Consider the following 20075-nt stretch of genomic DNA (forward strand, 5'->3'; position numbering starts at 1 on the left):
TGCAAAGAAGATTTCATAGGTTTTTTAATTTTCGCATCAAACAATCCATGTTTTAAATCAGGAAATAGAATAAGAAGCTCACTCTTGTACATTATGCCAAACTAGTGTAAACAAGAAACAAAAAGATGCAATTGCAGGATCTAAAGGAAATAGCTTTGAGCACACACACAACGGCGCAAGAAAAATACTTTACCTGAGACCGTAGTATGAGAGCCTTTTACCTTTCCTCCCCGGCAACGGCGCCGGAAAAGTGCTTGATGTCTACGTTCCCCCTCCTTTCTCGTAGACAGTGTTGGGCCTCCAAGAGCAGAGGTTTGTAGAACAGCAGCAAGTTTCCCTTAAGTGGATACCCAAGGTTTATCGAACTCGGGGAGGAAGAGGTCAAAGATATCCCTCTCATGCAACCCCGCAACCACAAAGCAAGAAGTCTCTTGTGTCCCCAACACACCTAATAGGTGCACTAGTTCGGCGAAGAGATAGTGAAATACGGGTGGTATAAATAAGTATGAGCAGTAGCAACGGTGCCGAGAAAAGTGCTTGGCGTGTAGTTGATGGTGGTGGTATTGCGGCAGTAGTAACGCAATAAAACGATAAACAAGCAGTAGTAACTCAGCAGTAGTAAACAAGCAGTAGTAAACAAGCAGTAGTAACTCAGCAGTATTTAGGAACAAGGCCTAGGGATTACACTTTCACTAGTGGACACTCTCAACATTGATCACATAACAGAATAGATAAATGCATACTCTACACTTTTGTTGGATGATGAACACATTGCGTAGGATTACACGAACCCTCAATGCCGGAGTTAACAAGCTCCACAATAATGCTCATGTTTTAGTAACCTTTAGTGTAAGATAGATCAACGCTACTAAACCAAGTACTAGCATAGCATGCACACTCGTCACCTTCATGCATATGTAGGAGGAATAGATCACATCAATATTATCATAGCAATAGTTAACTCCATAATCTACAAGAGATCATGATCATAGCATAAACCAAGTACTAACACGGTGCACGCATCGTCACCTTTGCACACATGCGGGAGGAATAAACTACTTTAATAACAAATCACTAGAGTAGCACATGGATAAATTGTGATACAACATGCTGCAATCTTAAAGAGATATAAATAAGCACCTCACTATGCCATTCAATGAGTAAGTATTCTGTGAAATATGGCCTAAGAGACCCACACGGTGCACACACTCGTCACCTTTACACACGTGGGACTAGGAGTCTCCGGAGATCACATAGGTAAAACTCACTTGACTAGCATAATGACATCTAGATTACAAGCATCATCATATGAATCTCAATCATGTAGGGCAGCTCATGAGATTATTGTATTGAAACACATAGGAGAGAGATGAACCACATAGCTACCGGTACAGCCCCGAGCCTCGATGGAGAACTACTCCCTCCTCATGGGAGCAGCAGCGGTGATGAAGATGGCGGTGGAGATGGCAGCGGTGTCGATGGAGAAGCCTTCCGGGGCACTTCCCCGCTCCGGCAGGGTGCCGGAACAGAGATCCTGTCCCCCGGATCTTGGCTTCGCGATGGCGGCGGCTCCGGCAGGTTTCGTGGGTTTCGTCAATTGGTATCGGGTTTTCTGATCCAGGGGCTTTATATAGGCGAAGAGGCGGCGCAGGAGGGCTGACAGGGGGCCACACCATAGGGCGGCGCGGCCCCCTCTCGGCCGCGCCGGCCTAGGGTTTGGTGGCCCCGTGGCCCCCTCTCGGTCCTTCCCGGTGTTCCGGATGCTTCCGATGAAAATAGGAACTTTGGCGTTGATTTCGTCCGATTCCGAGAATATTTCGTTACTAGGATTTCTGAAACCAAAAACAGCAGAAAACAGGAACCGGCACTTCGGCATCTTGTTAATAGGTTAGTTCCAGAAAATGCACGAATATGACATAAAGTGTGCATAAAACATGTAGATAACATCAATAATGTGGCATGGAACACAAGAAATTATCGATACGTTGGAGACGTATCACGCCTCCACCAGTAACGCCGAGAACTGTCAAGAAGGAGCCGGCGTCGCCACCGCCAACCAGAGAGCGCAGCAGCGACACCCTCGTCAGACGCGAGGGGGGCGCTTCGTCGTCTCCATCGCGCGGCCGCAAGAGGAAGACCAAGAAGGAGGACGTAGCGGCCGTACCTGCGTTCGAACTGGCCGTCGAGGAGGCCACGCGGGACGAGGACGCGGTGACCCACGAGGCCATCGCGAGGTCGCTCAACGACCTCGTCGGCTCGTCCCCGCCGACAATGCCCTCCCGACGGACGCGGCGCTCGCCTGGTCCAGGCAGGACTGGGAGAGGGAGGAGGCGGAGCAGCAGCGGCGTATGCTGGACTTGGCGGTCGCGCGGCGCCGCGCCGCCCGCGCCACACCCGCCCATGGCGCGCCGCTCATCAAGCTCGAGGACTCGAGCGAGGATGAGTGGTACCGGCCGACGCTGTCGTCTCCACGCCACGGTGACCCTGGGCAGGGTTCCAGCCGTAGCCAGAGCAGCAACCAGCAGGCGCCGCCGCCCGGGGACGCCGACGACTGCATTGACAACGACGGCGGCGACTACACGGCGTTCTACCGCCATTTGGCATGTAGAACGCCGTGTTTTTAAGTTTAGTTTATATTCCCTCTTGCCGAATTCAAATATATTACGAATTTGTCCTATATATATGTACGAAATCGCCTATATATATTAAATATCTCTAAATTTAGCCTAAGTTTGAATGTATTTCGTCTGATTATGTTTGAATTCGCCTATATATATTAAATATCTCTAAATTTCACCGTTGGGAAAATGGGCCTCCCCAGGCTGAATTTTACATCATCCGACCCTAAATAGCACCGGATTTCGGTCTGGAGAGCCCCAACGACTGGAGATGCTCTAAGGGTCGACAACACCCTTCAAGTTTTTGCACGTGATCTTGAAATGGACTTATAAGGTTTGTTTAAAGAGATAAATGGAAGTAGTACTTCCTTCAACCCCATAGGAAGATTCTAAACTTATAATGCAAAACTCCCGCTTCTACGCTTTCTACGCGACTCCTATAAGAAGTTGGCCTCTTTTTGTTGCTTTGGTCATGTTCATGTGACATATTATAACATGGATAAAGGGTAAAGTCACACATAAACAAAGAGTAAAGTCACATGAAATCACCACTTTTAAAAAAGACAGGCCCACCAGATAGAGGGATGCATGAAATAGCGCCGGTGAAGCTCTTGGATGTTTTTGTGCTCAGTGATTGCATACTCCCCTCAGTTTTTCCGGATATTTGAAGGTGTATCACTTTGTCTCGAGGTGTCATCTCGGATCAATGATGTAGATGTCACGTCGAGAATTTAGCATGCTGGTAGGTCCTCCGCTACCATGACACGACCGCTTCCCCTCGAGTGTCTGCGCGAAATAGGTATCCCCAAACTCGTCGTGCCTCGATGAACCTTTCTAGAAACTATATCTTGGAATAGCTCCCTACTATTACATGTAACTAGTTGAATTCCAGCGTGTTGCGGCGGATATTAAAGATGATTTGTGTGTATGCAAAAACATAAACAGTCTATAAAAAATGGTCTCCGTTGACAGAATTGCCTCGGACCATAGGAGAAGACCAATTAGAAAGCTCTGCCTACACAAAGCAATCAACCGGAATTAGCAACCAGATCATGCTAAAAAACAAATTATATCTAAATTGTACTGAGATGTAATTTAAGGCAAAAGAAAAACTAACATCATTTCCTTGAAGTGAAAAAGTGCCTATAATATTACTCCAGGAGAAGCATGAATCAACCAACTCTTCGTTGCAGGTTCTCATATAGTATTTCAGTAGGTACTTTTTGCTGTCATTGACCAATTATATATTTTTTTGCGAATAGGATTGAGCAATTATATTCTATACACATAAAAGAGAAAAACTTAAATTACCAAAGGCTTCTTTTTGGGTACGTTGACCAATTACACATCCGATTGACACATAGAATAGTTGTTCTGTTCATGAAAATATTGTAGAAATTTTAAAATTACCAACGGCTGCAATATAATTCTATACTTCAAGAACAAAATAAAATAGTGAATATCGGGAAAGATTGGACAACAGGAACACTATAGATCATTTCCTCATGGTCACCATGGAGTAAGAAGCTGGAGGTGGAGGGAAAGCTGCTCACTTTGCCTGATGTCCACGAAGCTGCATTGCACATACTGAGAAAATAAACTTCAGTACACATGTGTAATGTTCTAACCACGGGATTTCGATCAAGCAAAAAGTAAATAAATCATGCTAAGGTGCAGCCAAGTATGAGAATGGTGAACGTAAATGAAATTCTTATCGTGAAATTAAAATCGAACATGGAGTGAGAGAGAGGATACCTTCACATCAGGCAGAGGCGGTAAATTTGTAAGATACTCAGGTGGAGCGGCCGCAGGATTGTGCAAATTTATATGTAGGGGATCTTGGAGGACCGACCACCTGAGCTTGTCGAACCCAAACTGAATAGTGATTGGCGATTTGGCGCAAGTGACTTGAGGAAGAGATAATCAGGGTGTTCCTTGCTGCTAACGCTGACAAATCGCATATTCTTCGACTGTAATATTCTTCATATGATGCGTTCTACAGCACGCACAATTCTGTACCAATTCTGAATGCAACAACTGCTAGGTGACGGTGAAGTTGCACTAAGGGGGAAACATGGCCACTAAGGGCTCCTTTGATTCAAAGGATTTCCATAGGAATTGTGTAGGATTTGGTTCCTATGGGAAAATTTCCTATACATGTTGTTTGATTCATAGGAACATAGCCTATAGGAAAAATTCCTATAGGAATCTTGTAGTGTAATTCCTATAGGAAAAAAGCATTAGCTCATACCTCATGGAAAAATTCCTTTGCTACAATCAAACAAACTTCATCTTCCTATAGGATTCAAGTAGACATGTCATTCCAATCCTATACCTTTCCTATTCCTATGTTTTTCCTATCCTTCAAATCAAAGGAGCCCTAAGAACTGATGGGAGGACGAATGGAGGGGAGGAGAATGAAATAGGAACACGAATGGATGGGAAGAATATCTTCCTGAACCTTTTTTTATATGGTAGCTTTCTGAACCTGTTCATTTGCCAAAGTGGACAGAAGTAATTTTTTGGTGCAAGGAATGAAACATTAATTGCAGAAGGGAAGAGGAAGAGAATTATATAGAGGCCAGTCCAAGCGCATGAGAATGTGAAGCATCAGACATGTGCTAGCTGACGAGACGTTGAGATGAAACAGCCGATGCGGACATGAGTACTGACATTTTGTGACTATTAAACTATAAACAAAAGTACCGCTGAGCTGGCAAGCTAGATGAAGTCTATGAGTTGATCCGACGAACATGATTAATTGGGGTGATGTGGTTGCATAAGGTTTCAGCTTGCAAACATTAAATGCATTTTAGTGGGGATGAACTTTATAGATATTATAGATAATCACATGCATTCATTTTTTGCGCTCCTCGTCTTGAGCCAATCAAAGCAGAGGAAGTCGACGCCCAAAATTTCCATATCCCGCGCAGGAAAAGAAAAGGATACCCCCGATGTACTGTATTTTACTCTTTTGAACTTCGGGCCCAAAATTCGAGCGACCAAAAAGTCGAGCCCATCCCAGCGACCCAGCTTTCCTCCACCTCCGCCGCCGGCTTGATCCGGGCCAACTCCGGCCACTCCCTGCCCTGCCGACCACCTCCCCGGAACCCCCTTCCGCCTCCTTCTCTCTATCCCACCCCAACAGAAACCCTAGACTAGGATCCCTTGGAGAAAGCGTCGGCCTTTTTTACTCCCATGGCAGGCGGCGCCGCTGCTGCGGATGGTGGTGAGGCGGGAAGGAGCAGCAGGTCCATGGAGACGGCAGCGCCCCGGCAGGGGTGGTTGCCCGGCTACTCCGCGCGGAGCAGATGCGCCTGGCTTGCGAGTCCCAGCCTTCACCGACACCGGCGACATCAGGGACTGCAGCACGCTTACAACCGCGCCCTCCTCTTCGTTCCCCATCGAGGCCGGCCTCCAACGCCGCCGTCGCCTCCGCCATGGACGCGCTCCTCCTCTCTGCGAGCAAGGCCAGGCAGGGGCTAGGCTGGGAGCTCCTCCACGCATCTTCACAGGAAGCTCTGCCTCCCCTGCTCCCGGAAGAAGTAAGAACCTTTCCCTCATCCCTAAGCTCGCTGATGTTCTGATTCATTAGATTGGTTCCATCTTTCTTAACCTAACCTTAATTGTGTGCATTGGTGACGTTGCTGTTCTGGAGGCCACCCATTGGTTTGGTCGAGCTCAAGACCGGCGCCTTCAGCTCCTGCCAGTGCTCGTGATGATGCTGCTGGGTGGCCACCGCCCCAACCTACTGCTGCATCTGCATGTGAGCCCCCTCTTCTCCTACTCCATATAATTTTGTTTCACATTGGATTGAATATGTACATAGGCTGTAGAGGAAGCATGTGTGCATACATCGATACCTGTTTCAGTCAATGAAAATTGTTGTGTGCATATGCAGTAGCTATTTAGGCCAGTAGTATGTCCTCATTTTTGTTTGTTTGCTTGATGTTTGTTCTTCAAAGGCAGTTGTAAAATCTTGCATATGTTTCATGTTTGAAGCATATGGGAGGAGTAGGGCGTGAAGCGGCAATGGGAGGTGGCGTCAGAGAACCGGTAGGAGGAGGCGTGGTGGCGGACATCATCGCTGACATCCACAAGCTTAGCGGGGAGGTGCTCAGGTGGCTGTTAATCGACTACGCGGTCTGGTCTGGTCTGGTCTCTGCTCTGTCAGGAGCAGCGCCTCGCCTCCTTCCTCATGGTCTCCTGGATGCCTGGTTAGACATCATCTTGAGCATGAATTGATTCCCTAGTGTACTGATTACAATTGTTCTTAACATATGAATTTGGTCGTGCTCTACTGATAAGACCAATTGGTTATTACGTGCTATATTTTCTTAATTGAGGTAGACATATATTGATTGGGAGCTGCCTATTTTTCAAGCACATGTTTAAGTTGTTGTGAAATGTATGGTGGACTGCTGCGAGATGTTGTTTTGGCCTGGAGTATGTTGATGCAGCAGTGTCCAGGTGTTGTTGGTTTTCTTTTGCAAAAGCATAAGCCTATAGCTGCTTTGCTTAACTCTGTAGTCGCTTTTTAAGATTCTAATTAAGGTCTCTTTCTCAAATTTTTAGCTACATGCGTGTGTTTTGGTCACTAACAGGATAGCTCATCTAGTGTGATTTGGTCGCTGGGTAAATGAAGAAATGAATAGTACAAGTTTGTTTATCAGCCAGTAAACACACTTACACTTTCCCAGCCAGCTTAGAAGAAGAAAACATGCTAGTGCTAGGTGTTTAAAGAACACTGCAGTTTGGACTTGTTAAAATGGGCTTTTATTCAAGTTGCCCAAGTCATTTTCTAACTTTGCTGCTATCAATCTGATAAGAAGAGTTGTTGGTAGCTCGTCTATTGTCCTAGGTGTTTTTCTTGCTGGGTAATTTGTGAATGAAGTGTCTTTATTTGCTGCTGTGATTTCGAGTCTTTGTTTTGTAAATATATATGAGGGTTTGCTGACCTGAGGATGCTTTGTTTTGGTAAATGTATATGTTTCTAAAAGTTTGCATAAGTAGAACGATGCTTCTACCTTTTTCAATTTTCTAATTGTAAGTACATTGTATTTAAACATTGCCACATGTTTCCTACTTGTCTCTTATATGTTGCTCATGATTCAAGTCAACACATTCCAGATTATCTTTTTTTTACCCAATGGCTGCTATGGTCTGGCTAACTACAACGACGTTTACAATGAGCATGTCAAGATCAAGATTACACCTAGTCAGCGTCACTTGTTGGAAGCACCACAGGTGGGGTGAGCTACCTCTTGAGGTTATTTGAAGCAGACTAGGGTGTTACTCCTAGTACCTTGGTGCCCTAGATCAGCAAGTGCAGGCACTCCAGGAGGCAGGGAGGGTTACCGGCAGTGGCATGAGGCGGTTGTTGCAGGTCATCGGCGAGCCACTAATGTTTCCTATCGACACGCATGTGCTATCGCCATTGGAGGTAGATGGCGGGCATTGTGCCAGATGACACAAAACCATGTGACCGGTTCTTATTGTAAACAAAAGAAAATTCTGATATTACTGGCAGCATGCAAAAGGTATTTAGTTTGGATGAAAATTATGTCCTCCATAGGAAGGAATGCTGATAAATTATTAATTTTTTTAATCAATGTTGATAGAATAAATGCCCGTTGCACTGGAAGAAAACACTATTCCTTTGGAAGCACCTTATATTATCTTGGAAGCAATACTGATACAAATAGATACTTGTTGCAATTTTGCAATTTTCCTACGGTTTACATAATAGATTGAGTAAAGTCTGAGTTAAACCTTGAACTTGTAGAGAACGGTGTGATCAAACCCTGAACTACCATTCCCTGAAATCAGCACCCTGATCTTTATATTCCCGGTCTATAGTGGTATGTAGATAGTTCCCAAACGGTGGGATTGCTGACTTGGCCTTAACCCTGCCATCTCTCTCACATCGACATAAATGGCCCACACATTCTCTTTTTCCCTGACTAGTGCGCCACATCCATCCCCTCCTCTGTGCGCCCCGTCCGCCCTTTCTCTCACATCACCCGTACCGCACAACTGCTGTTTGCTGGTCAGACCGGACCAGTGACCGGACGCTGTTTGCTGGTCCAGGAGCTCCTCCGGTTGGCGGCCGGTTGGCGCCCGGTTGGCGACCGGTCGACCGGGCCGTGCGCCGGACCCGCCGGTCAGTAGGCCGGTTGACCGGTCGGCAACCGGATTTCTTGTGTTCTCGTCGAAGACCCCGGTTGGCGGCCGGTCGACCGGGTCGTGCGCCGGACTTCCCGGTTGGCGACCGGTTGACCGAGCAGCGCACGGACAGAGCCGGTTGCGGGCCCGGTTGGACCGGGCTGCGGATCGGATTTCCGCCGTAGACCCCTTTTTGATTGTTGTTAAAGTGGGGGGTCTCCTTTAGCCTTCTTGTTCCTTTGATACACCATTTATGCCTCATCGCCTAATACCTGAGATTATCCTTATAAACATATTAGGTCAAATACTCTAGCACGGTGTCATTGTTACCAAAATAATGGATAAGGGTAAAATACCCTTACAGATGCAGATTGGGCTAGCTGCTTAGATGATCGAAGATCCACCTCAGGGTATTGTGTTTTTGTTGGAGGAAATTTGGTTCTCAGGGTATTGTGTTTTTGTTGGAGGAAATTTGGTTTCATGGAGAAGTAAGAAACAATCTGTTGTCTCGAAATGAACAGCCGAAGCAGAGTACATAGCTATGTCACAGGGCCTGGGTGAAATGTTGTGGGTACGAAACCTTCTAAGAGAGCTGGAAATTTTAAGGCAAGGAAGCTTGAAAGTGTGGTGTGATAATATGTCTGCCATAAACATAGCAAACAACCCTGTCCAGCATGAGCGAACTAAACATGTGGAGATAGACAGATTCTTTATTAAAGAAAAGATTGATGCAGGGATTATCTCATTGGCTTATGTGAGATCAGGACAACAAGTGGCAGATTGCTTAACAAAAGGACTAGGATCGAAGGAGTGTAATCTTGCCTGTGCCAAGATGGGGATGATTGACATTTATCACCCATCTTGAGGGGGAGTGTTGGATAACTGTTGGTGTATCTGTTGGGCTGTCTTCTTGTTCTCTGTTGTGGCCCATCTGGCCCAGCCCAGTCCTGACCTATATAAGGTGCTTCTATCTCTGTAACCCTAAGCTGAGAGAGTTCCTCCCTGCAGCCTCCTTCTACCTCAGGTTAGGCCCTCACCTCTGTCCACAGTGCAACACTCGGAGGTGCGCTTTCTCATTCTTGAGTCTGTAACTCTGTATATATGGATACAGGCTCGATACACTTGACACCGTGGCTTAGTGTTGCTGATAAGTTGGACGACCAACTAAAGTACTAACTGAAAATACAATGAAATGTAAATAGTGTGTTCTGTATATACTCTGTACAGGCTCTGGTTCTGATCTATCTAGATTTGCACCATTTTATTGTTTCCACCAGGGCACTGTGAGGCTGTAAGGCTATTGCTGTCCAAAGGAGTTCCTGTGGATCCTGTTGATCATCGAGGGGCGCCGTTACACTTGGCTGCTTCAAAAGACCATGTTGAGGTTGTGAAGTTTCTGCTGGAGCATGCTGCTGATGTAAGTTGCCATCTTCACCTAATTGGACTGGGAATGCAGATGCGATAAAGTGCACTTGGCTTGATGATGTAATGCCTTTTTTTTTTGTCTTGGAGGTGCATCAGAACTCTTGTGATTCGGTTTGTTTTACAGATCAACAAAGTGGTCAATCACATCGTTTCACCCCTCACGATTGCTCTATGTGGGAAGTCCCTGAAATGCATCAAGCTACTGATTGAGGTCCAGTAATCTACTGAATCCATGTATTTTCTTATGTTTTTTTTATGTATAATAGGGTCCTGATTTTGTGGACTAACTTGTTATTTCTAGTTGAATGTGTCATGGTTACTTTTGCAAGTTCTGTCTCTAAAGCTATTTTGATGTTATCCATAGGCTGGTGCTGATGTGAATGCTCTTGATTCCTCTGCACCAACTCCTTTAGCACAAGCAGTTCATGATGGCTTAACCGACATTATCAAGTTACTTCTAGAGGCTGGTGCTGATGTGAATGGTCTTGGTTCCTCTGCACCAACTCCTTTAGCACAGGCAGTTTATGATGGCTTAACCGACATTATCAAGTTGCTTCTAGAGGCTGGAGCTGACCCTAACATTCCTGACCAAGGAAGTATATCTCTGTCTTCATCTCACCTTTTACTATCTTGTAAGCTTTGCGATTTGCAATCTTGGCCCCTTTCTCCTTGCATCCGATTCAGGGTGGAACGTAAGCTAGGTCACCAGAGATACAAAGTACGTTGTATAGATTGTTCATGTTTGACAAAATACTGTTCAGTAGTTATTTACTCAGTGCATCTGTTTGGGTTTGCTTCACAGCTCGGACTGCACTGACTTGGGAAAACATCCCAAGATTGCTAAGTGGTTCAGCGGGTCTTACATATCTCATCTCAGAATCATGATACTAGTAGGTCACTATAATTCGGTATTATACTTTAGCGTTCCCTGAGTCCATGTACTATGGCTCAAGAGGCAGTACTGTGTCTAAAACTGTTACTGCCTGCGGATTCAGGAATATCTCATTTTCTCAAACCTTTTTTTGTCGAAAGAAAATCTAATGATGTTGATGGCTTTGTCATTCTCATTCTGGATTATATAACATCTTATGTTTATTTTTGCAATATAGCAAGGTCTAATTCCAATTGAGCAAGCAGCAGTTCGTCGTCGACGTGAGCTTGTTGAAGTTCTGTTTCCTTGGACAACACCAATTTCATGTCTTCCAGATTGGAGTGTCAATGGGATAATAAGAACAGTGAATTATTGGCGCATCAATCCTCTTCAGGCATGTAGATATTTTTTTTATTACTTCCTTCCAGGTTATCTCATGAAGCTTAATGCGTGATTGCTTCATATGTTTTCTACGTAGATCACAATAATTCGTTGTTCTCTTCTAGATAGCTTATGACGTTGTTCTCCATGACAAATTCAAAGTTTAACACAGTAGACATACTCATCACCTCTGTTTACATGCATGGATCTCTTTGGTCTTCAGTTGTTTTCCACTTTGATTTCCTTCTTAGGGCAAGTTCTTGTACAAACACCCTTTATGTATTGGGATGGAAGGTGTTATTACTTGTACCTAAATATACTATGTATTCAAATTTGAATTGATGTTTTGCTCAATAAGAAAGTTTCTGACACATTTCAGTCGTGATGTGGTTGTATGGGTACTGCCCCAGCCAACTTTGCAGAGCTAACAAGATTATGATGAAGGAATTTGGATCAAGCAGCACATTATTTTAATTTCTAACTTGAGACTGCTGTTGTGCTGTCCAAGCAACGGTAACCTTGTAACTGAGCATGTTATTGTGTTCAGGCCGCAGTTTCGATGGAAGAAAGAACTGCTTATTGGAAGTCGCGAGGAAAGGAAGCATTTGCAAGGGGGGACTACCTTACAGCAATTTCCTGCTACGATAAGGTAAGTGCATGAGCCTATGTAGTACTTGTTTGGAACAATTGCAAAGAATGCAGAGCAAATAGTTCTAGACAGCGTGTCAATATCGATAGAGCTGTTCCTGCCTTACACCTGATGATGATATAACGGCACTTGAAGTGTTTTTCTCCCGTACAATGACGACACTTAGAATTTAGCACTTCATCTTGAGATGCCGTTTCTTTGCTTAAGTTGGAGAACAACTTCTGTACGTAGTTTATTACATAAGGAAATAAACTGACGGAAAGGCAACGATATGCTCCATAGAGCCTGTTTGTAGATCCATTCATCATTGTTGCAGCAACCTGTTGAGATGAACTGAGCGCACATTGCAAATTGTAAAATGTAAATGCAGGTACTTGACATAAACCCATCTGATACCCCGATGTAAATGCAGGTACTTGACATAAACCCATCTGATACCCCGATGCATGCCAACAAGAGCCTCTGCTGGCTGCGTATGAGACATGGGCGTCTAACTCTGGAAGATGCACGCAAGTGCAAAATGATACGGCCCCGTTGGTCCAAGGCCTGGTATCGTGAAGGTGCAGCCCTCAGCTTCATGAAGGTATAACTGCTTTTATTAATTCTACCCTCACAATCGGACTCATTCTCTCCACTTGTATATACCTCCCTCTCGTGGTATTGATATTTTCTCAATGCTTAGGACTATGATGGCGCCGCCGACGCGTTCTGGGAGGCGCTGCAGCTGGACCCCAAGAGTGGAGAGATTAGGGAAGCGCTGAGGTAACAATGACATTTGCTTGTCTTTGGTTATTACCATGCCAGATTGAATCCATCATAAGCGGAGGAAGATGGACATACCTAAACCCCTTGTAGCTCGATCTGCGGTTGGAGGTGCAGTTTTGAACTTTTGATGCCTTTTGATCTCCGTGACATGATTGCAGGAAGGCCGAGAAGGCTGCAGAGGAGTCATGGCGCATGTAATGTAAGCAACCACCGATACCGGGTTGCTCAGAGAGAAGGAACAACAGAAAACTCTAGCCTGTTTCCTCTCACATATCCCTGAGACATCCCTTTAACGGCTACTAAGTACCCTACTAGTTCTAATAGGTAGGACTGCTCGTGTGTTAATTAGGATGTCTTGCGCTCGCAAGCTAAACCAGTTTCAAACTGTGTGCTCGATCATGGGTCTCGATTTTGGCAGGTTACAACGACGTGACCTCATGCTTTTGGCATCTTAGTTATGTAGGGTGATCTGTTGTAGATTTAGGTGGATGTTATACTATCCTGAGAGTCGCCAAACATTTCTCTGTATTTTGCGTCTGAGAACAGTGTTAGCTCAGGTGAAAAATGCATAGCTGGTGCTAATTGTTAGAGGAAGTAGAGTTTCTGTTCCAGCTCTATGTATGGGCCATCTGGGTCTTTCATCAGGTTGACAACCCATCTGGAAAACCCATTAACGGTGATCGATTTGAGAATTCTTGAAGACAAAATGTCTAAACTACATGCACGTACTAGTTGTCTGAACATCTGAATCTCAGTCTCTTTCGGCCCAGCTTTGACTGATCACTGATGGGGTTCTTGCATCCTATATAACTAAGAAGTTCATCCCCACTAAGGATATTTCTCTTGACATGCAAGATGTCCACCTCATTAATCATCTTTGAGCAATCCTAGCCTGCCACATCACCATAATTAACTACCACATCAGCCTGGTAAAAAAAATGCAGACCACAGTTACGTTCAATGCATCCAATTTCATTCCATTCAGCATCCAAGCATGCCCAGCCGAGCAGTCCCAGCTATAGCATTATAGCCTAATAATAACATTTACTATGCACTATCATGTGTTAGTATTCACTCCTAAACATGCATTCCAAGTCCACGCCAATAATGGCCCGTGAACTATATATGGCTACTATGAAATCACCTCACTTCCGACTCAAGTGCATCAATCAATTGATTTTTAATTGCGTCCTTTAATCTCTGCATGCAAGAGAGTAACCATTGTTGCTTCATCTCCAGTAACCGAAGGTCGTAATGGCAATGGCATCTGAACAGGCATGACCTTACGCGGTGTATAAATTAGACTCTTCTGATGCATTAATTCTATGTCTACATCACATCCCCACGTCATCCTGCGTGCACTTAACGCTGATCTTCGCCTTCGTTCTATCGTAATTCTTTCTCATATACAGTTTATGCACTATCCAAATTGTGGACGACCTGGAGAATGCCAACCCGTGTATCCAATTTTCTCTCATCCTAATGCATGTGTTTTTTTGTACGGTTGGGTACAAGTAAGATTCAGTTTAGTATTTGTTTTTTTTTACTAAAATTCTTCTGCACAGTTTGCCAATACCAGGTGCAAGCATAGATCAAGGGAGAAGGTGAATGAACAAGATTAATATCCCACGAACATGTACATTGCCGCCGATCAATCAGGTAAGACGAGGTTCCTCACTTCCTGTCCATTGATAGACTTGGCATAATCTCTGGTTCATCCTTTCTATTTATGAAAAAATAGTCTTACCAACCAGCCCTGGATAAATAAGTTGGATGGGGGAATGTTCCAATTAATATGTAGCAGCAGATTAGAAAGAATTCCAATAATTTCAATATACAGTGGCATATTTCATTGCTCCATAGCATGCTAGCTAGCCTACTGTCTGCCAAAGTTAAATGGTATGGTAGCCTATTTTTGCAGCAATATCTAATAGCATACCTTTTTATTTGTATAACAATTGTTTAGTTGCTCATCATGTCTACCACATGGTATATCTAATAGCATACCTAGGATTGCGGTTGTTGCTCTTAACAAAGTTGTTGTTTCTAATATGCAGATTAGTGTGGAGAAGTGTTAAAGTATAGTCTACAGATTTTTTCTGGATCGAATGCCGGCGATCGCAAGGGAATCAACATCTTTGAGTATTTTTGTTATATACCATTTTCTTGCTAATATTTTGTTAAATCATTTGTGCAACTCTGTTTTATAAACTATTTGAGATCTGTTATTCTCAAAGGGTCTGAGAAGCTACATAACGCTGAAGTGTTTAAATCACAATTCATGGTGTGTGGATTCTATTGTGAAACCATGTGCACACTTCCCATCAATATGCAAGTGTGTAGTCGGTACTTTTTTCTAACGAAATAAAAGCAAAGATGTGGACATTGTTATTTAGAGTGATGGAAGATTTGTCGTTATCTCATATGTTTTAAGCTGTGCTATTATCAAATGTTGTGCTACTAATTCTCGCTGCAACGCGCGGGAAATCATCTAGTTTACCTAGTCTGTGGACGCAGCACGCTGAAGCCAAAAGTAGAACCCTTGTGAAGTTGTGATCAAGTTGCGATGTGTGTGCGATCGATCCCCGTCTAGCGGTTGCTATGAGGAGTTAAGGACAGGTGCTCTCGTGTGTACAGATGCTATCAACTTCTGCAAAGTTTCAAACTGTGTTCAGCTACTTTACCGCCCTTCTCCCTCTAACTTTTCCTATGATTTACTTCATAATCCTGAACTTTGATTTGGTTAAAAATATTAATCCTGAACTCTGAGAACCGTTCACAATACCCCTCGTTAATAGACCGATTCAACTATTCTTTTGTCCAATTCACTGGTTTCATGTCAAAAAAAGGAAATAAACTCCCTCCACTCTGGCTGTCCGACACATAGTATCGGGCTAACTGTGGAGACGCAAACCTGACCCAAATATGCGATTCGGATGCGTCTCTGTGGACGCTGCGTGGACGTGCCGAGTGTCCGCTCCTATCTTGCGGATTTTTCGTCGGGCCCTAACAGCGATCCTGGCTCGATGCGTCTTCTCAGGCGCACTGGTGCCGCTGTGTCGCTTCGGCAGTCTACGGTCACGTTAATGTCGATGCCTCGCCTGCCGAGCGGCCGCCGCCCACCTCTGCCAACGAAGTAATGGCGATGCCACGTGTGCCACGCGCCTCGTCTGCCTCCGACATATATAAAGAGGGCACACGCTCGTCTTCCTCATCCACTCCTCAGAAACCCTAGCCGCCACAACCTTCACCGTAGCGTCGCCTAGCTCTTCCTGCGACACAACCAGCCCCGCGAGGAACTTCAGGGCAGGTCCAGGAGGCCGGCGAGGTGGTCAAGGCCGCGGGCGTGGCCGCCCCGGGGCCGGGGCTGCCGAGGTGGAGCAGCTATGGCCCCATGGTCGCTATCATCTGCGTCGTCGTCATCTTCGCAAGAGGACCGGTGCTTCGAGTTCCTCCCCCGCATCGACGAGGACCCCCTTGGCATCAAGCGGCTCCCAGACAAGTTCGCAGAGTTTGTCGATACGGGAGGCCAGCTGCAACTTCTGCCGGTGGCCTATCGAGGTCTTGTTCGAGGGGCAGGGCAAGATGTACCTGCACACCGGGTGGGACAAGTTCGCCCGCGACCTCGCTCTCGAGCCCGGCTGCCAGCTCACCTTCCTCTACGAGGGGGACGGTGAGATGATTGTCAAGGTGTTCGAAGACACATCCTGCCGCAGGCACTACCACACTGGCGAGTCCGGCTCGAACACTGACAGTTAGAACCGTCAGAGTGTTCTTTCTTGCAGCGAATATGGCCATGGGCCAATTGAAGCCGCTAGTGGCGGTTTCTAGATGACTTGAGAGTGCCTGAGAGTGTTCTTTCTTGGCAGCAAACGAAATCTGCGATGCCAACACTAGTTAGATTTTCTCATTTTGCAATGTTTTAACTATGTATTAGGTTGTGTAGACCATGTTCGAGACTATGTATTAGTTTGTGTAAAACCATATTCTCAGTTATGTATTAGTTTGTGTAATGTTTGCAACTATATTTAAAAAAAAGTTAGAAAAATAATATGTGTCAGGCTGCTGGAGGCAACCCCAAGTGCAAACGAACACACGGAAAAAATGTCCATTTTCACGTTCGGCCCGCGGACGGCATGCGGCCACGGCGTCCGTTTGCGTCGGGGGTATCTCTAGTGGTGCGGACGCATTTTTTAGCGGAGACAACGTCAAGGTCGTTAATGGTGGTTTAACGTCCCGTCGAGGCCTGCCGCCGGCAATTATCGGTTCCCGCGCGACGACGGTCGTTCCCGCGCTTGCCCAATACATTGGTCGTCGGCCTTTCGCGCGCGCGGGAAACGACCTGCGCGCCAACGCCGTTTCCCGCCCCGCCGCGGCTATATATGGTGGACACCGGCGAGGATGACGGGCACACCTCAAGCTAAACCCTACCATCCATCCATGGCCGAGCACAACCTTAGCTGGGATGAGGTTGTTCACATGTGCCGCCAAGCCCACCCGGAGGACGAGTAGCTAGTCGCTAACGCTTTTCAGGCCAACTAGCTGGACCTGGAGGCGACGAAGGCGGAGGCGGAGGTCGCGGAGGTGGAGGCGGAGGCGGCAAGGCGCGGGCAACTCCGTGAGCGCCTCGCTGCGGCCAGAGCGGAAATCACCGGCGCCAGGGCCTAGCTCGCGGAGGCCAGGGCGGCGCTCGCGGAGGCGTGGGTGGCGATAGCGGGCCCACAGGCGGCCCCACCCGTGGACGCCATCATCCACGACATCGCCGCCGCCGCCGACGATGTACCTTGCCACTTCAAGTGCGCCGGCGACCAGCGGATTCTGGTCACGTCCTTCGAGACCCTAGCTGGAGATGCCCAACGCCGTCAAACTTAGGTAGCGGAGGAGGAAGCCCACATCTATGCGGTCGCCATGGCTCGGGGGTACATGTGCTCCACCCTGGATTCGCTCTAGTGGGGGGGGGGGGCTTCTCCCGTGCGGGTCGAGCAGGAGAACCGGGAGCTGGAGGGCGCCATCGCCGCCAGGTACGAAGCTGTGGCGGAGGCGGCTAGGGATAGGGCCCACTTCCATGCCCAGCTGGCGGTGTTGGAGGCGGCGGACGCGGAGGTGGGCCAGGCGGCGGCGGCGGAGGCTGCGACGGCGGAGGCGGCCAACTCTATGGCCAGAGTCCTGTGGGACTCTTCTCTGGCCGAGGCCCTCGAACACCGCAGGCGGTAGGATGAGATGTCCGATCCCCGGCGTGCGCGGCGGGCGGAGTGCGTCAAGCGCTCCCGATTCGACAACGGCGCTGGTCCCTCCGACGGCCAGTAGTAAGCCGCGCGATTGCGAGTAATCCAGGCCGTGGTAAGCCGTGCGCGGCGAGTAGGTACGGCTAGTTTTAGGTTAACTCGACTAACCATCTCTGTAAAGATGATTCTTTTGGCCAATCAATAGTAACGAACAAATATTATGATTACATAGTCACTGCCAACCGAGCTCGGATGCAACCACCGCGAACACTTTCCGCGACCGCGCAACGTCCACGAAGACGCAAACCTGACGCATATTTCGGTCAGGTATACGTCGCCGCGGGCGGACCGGTCACTTTGCGTCACCCTGTTGAAGCAAAACCTAGACACATTTTCAGTCACAGCGGACGCAAATGACCACTCAGCGTCCGTTTTCGTCGGCCTGTCGAAGATCCCCTTAGGGCATCTCCAACAGGGCGACCCATCCCGCGCCCCGCGTCCGGATGGGTCCAACCGGACAAAAACGCGGCCCAGCGCGCGGACCCATCCCTAAAATGGACGGCCGCGGCGTCCGGGACAACCCAAACCCGGCCCAAATCTAGGACGAGTTTGCGTGGCCGCGGACGCCGATGGCTGGCCGCTCGCGTCCGCCCCTGGTGAAAGGATTGTATGCCGCACCTAGAGGGGGGGGTGAATAGGTGCTAACCAATTTTAGTTCTTTTTCAATTTAGGTTTGACATAAAGGTAAATTCTCTAGATATGCAACTAAGTGAATTTACCTATATGACAAGACTAGGAACTAAGCAAGATAAAGCTACGCAATAGGAGATAGAATAGGATAGAGGTAACCGAGAGTGGAGCACGCGATGACACGGAGATGATTCCCGTAGTTCCCTTCCTTTGCAAGAAGGTACGTCTACGTTTGGAGGAGTGTGGTTCCTATGAAAGCCAAACCAACAGCCACGAAGGCTTCACTCAGATCTCCTATGGGCAACGCCACGAAGGCCTAACCCACTTCCACTAAGGGATTTCCTCGAGGCGGAAACCGGGCCTTTACAAGGTTCTTGGGGCACACATCCACAACCGAATTGGAGGCTCCCAAATCTGTAACAATACAACAATGAACAACAACAACACATCAACAACAATCAACTAGGGAACCAAAAGGAACACTAGCAAGAGGGCCCTCAAACAAATGAGGGGGAAATGAAAATCGCTTTGGTGAGGATGTAGATCGGTGTCTTCTCCTTCGAATCCCCAAAGATCAAGAGCTTTGGTTGGGGGAGGAAGGAGATCTTGCAAATCTTGTGTTCTTGAGGTGGCTCTAATGGTGGTGAAGACTTGGCAGATTTTTGTGCAATGATTGAGCAAGGAGCAAGGTAGAAGAAGGGGGTATAAATACCCCCTTCCAATTTCCAGCCGTTGGGGCTTCCGGGGGGCCGGATAATCCGGCCTAAGTAAGGGCCGGATAATCCGCCCCCCCGGAAAATCCGGCTCCGGGGAAAATCCGGCCAAATATCCGGACAAATGTCCGGCCCCTGTCGAGAGCTGCTTTTCCTTAGGTCCTTAGCCGATTTCGAGGGGGCGGATATTTTGGAAATATCCGGCCCGGAATATCCGGTCTTGTGGCAAATCCGGGCAAATATCCGGGCAAATCTCCGGCCCATGTCCAGGGAATACTGAGCCACAAATCCTCAAGTCCTTAGCCGAAAATTGGGGGCCGAATATTTTGGAAATATCCGGCCCGGATTATCCGGCCTGGTGATCCTGTTACAGCTTCTTTTTAACACGACTTACAACATCCATCACACATATATATGTATCAATATAATCTCTGTACCACTTAAACAAACATTAGTGTATCACATACATTGACATCAAACACACAAAACATAATATGAGAGATGCTCTTTTAATCTCCCCCTTTTTGGTGTTTGATGACAATATACGGATTTGCAAGAGAATCACTATAGAGT

General features: G+C 46.9%; 1 protein-coding gene and 1 long non-coding RNA gene across 3 annotated transcripts; both read left to right on the plus strand.

The window, feature by feature from the left end:
• The first annotated feature begins 6099 nt into the window (after positions 1-6099).
• Positions 6100-8209, plus strand: LOC124654701. Of its 2 annotated transcripts, XR_006988428.1 has the most exons (3): positions 6100-6384; positions 6621-6835; positions 7749-8209. It is a non-coding gene; the product is annotated as an uncharacterized LOC124654701 (long non-coding RNA). The 2 variants fall into 2 exon arrangements; XR_006988427.1 differs by lacking the exon at positions 7749-8209 and having other exon boundaries at positions 6621-7018.
• A 1054-nt stretch (positions 8210-9263) lies between these two features.
• LOC124655730 (ankyrin repeat and SOCS box protein 2-like) lies at positions 9264-13485 on the plus strand. The gene is made up of 11 exons (XM_047194582.1): positions 9264-9271; positions 9833-9846; positions 10061-10200; positions 10333-10419; positions 10573-11022; positions 11318-11529; positions 11840-11858; positions 12008-12109; positions 12522-12692; positions 12792-12871; positions 13033-13485. Exons 1-11 carry the CDS (start codon positions 9264-9266, stop codon positions 13070-13072), a joined length of 1323 nt encoding a protein of 440 aa, XP_047050538.1. The 3' UTR covers positions 13073-13485.
• Positions 13486-20075: the final 6590 nt, after the last annotated feature.

This window comes from Lolium rigidum, chromosome 5 (genome assembly GCF_022539505.1).
Source record: "Lolium rigidum isolate FL_2022 chromosome 5, APGP_CSIRO_Lrig_0.1, whole genome shotgun sequence".
Taxonomy (NCBI): domain Eukaryota; kingdom Viridiplantae; phylum Streptophyta; class Magnoliopsida; order Poales; family Poaceae; genus Lolium; species Lolium rigidum.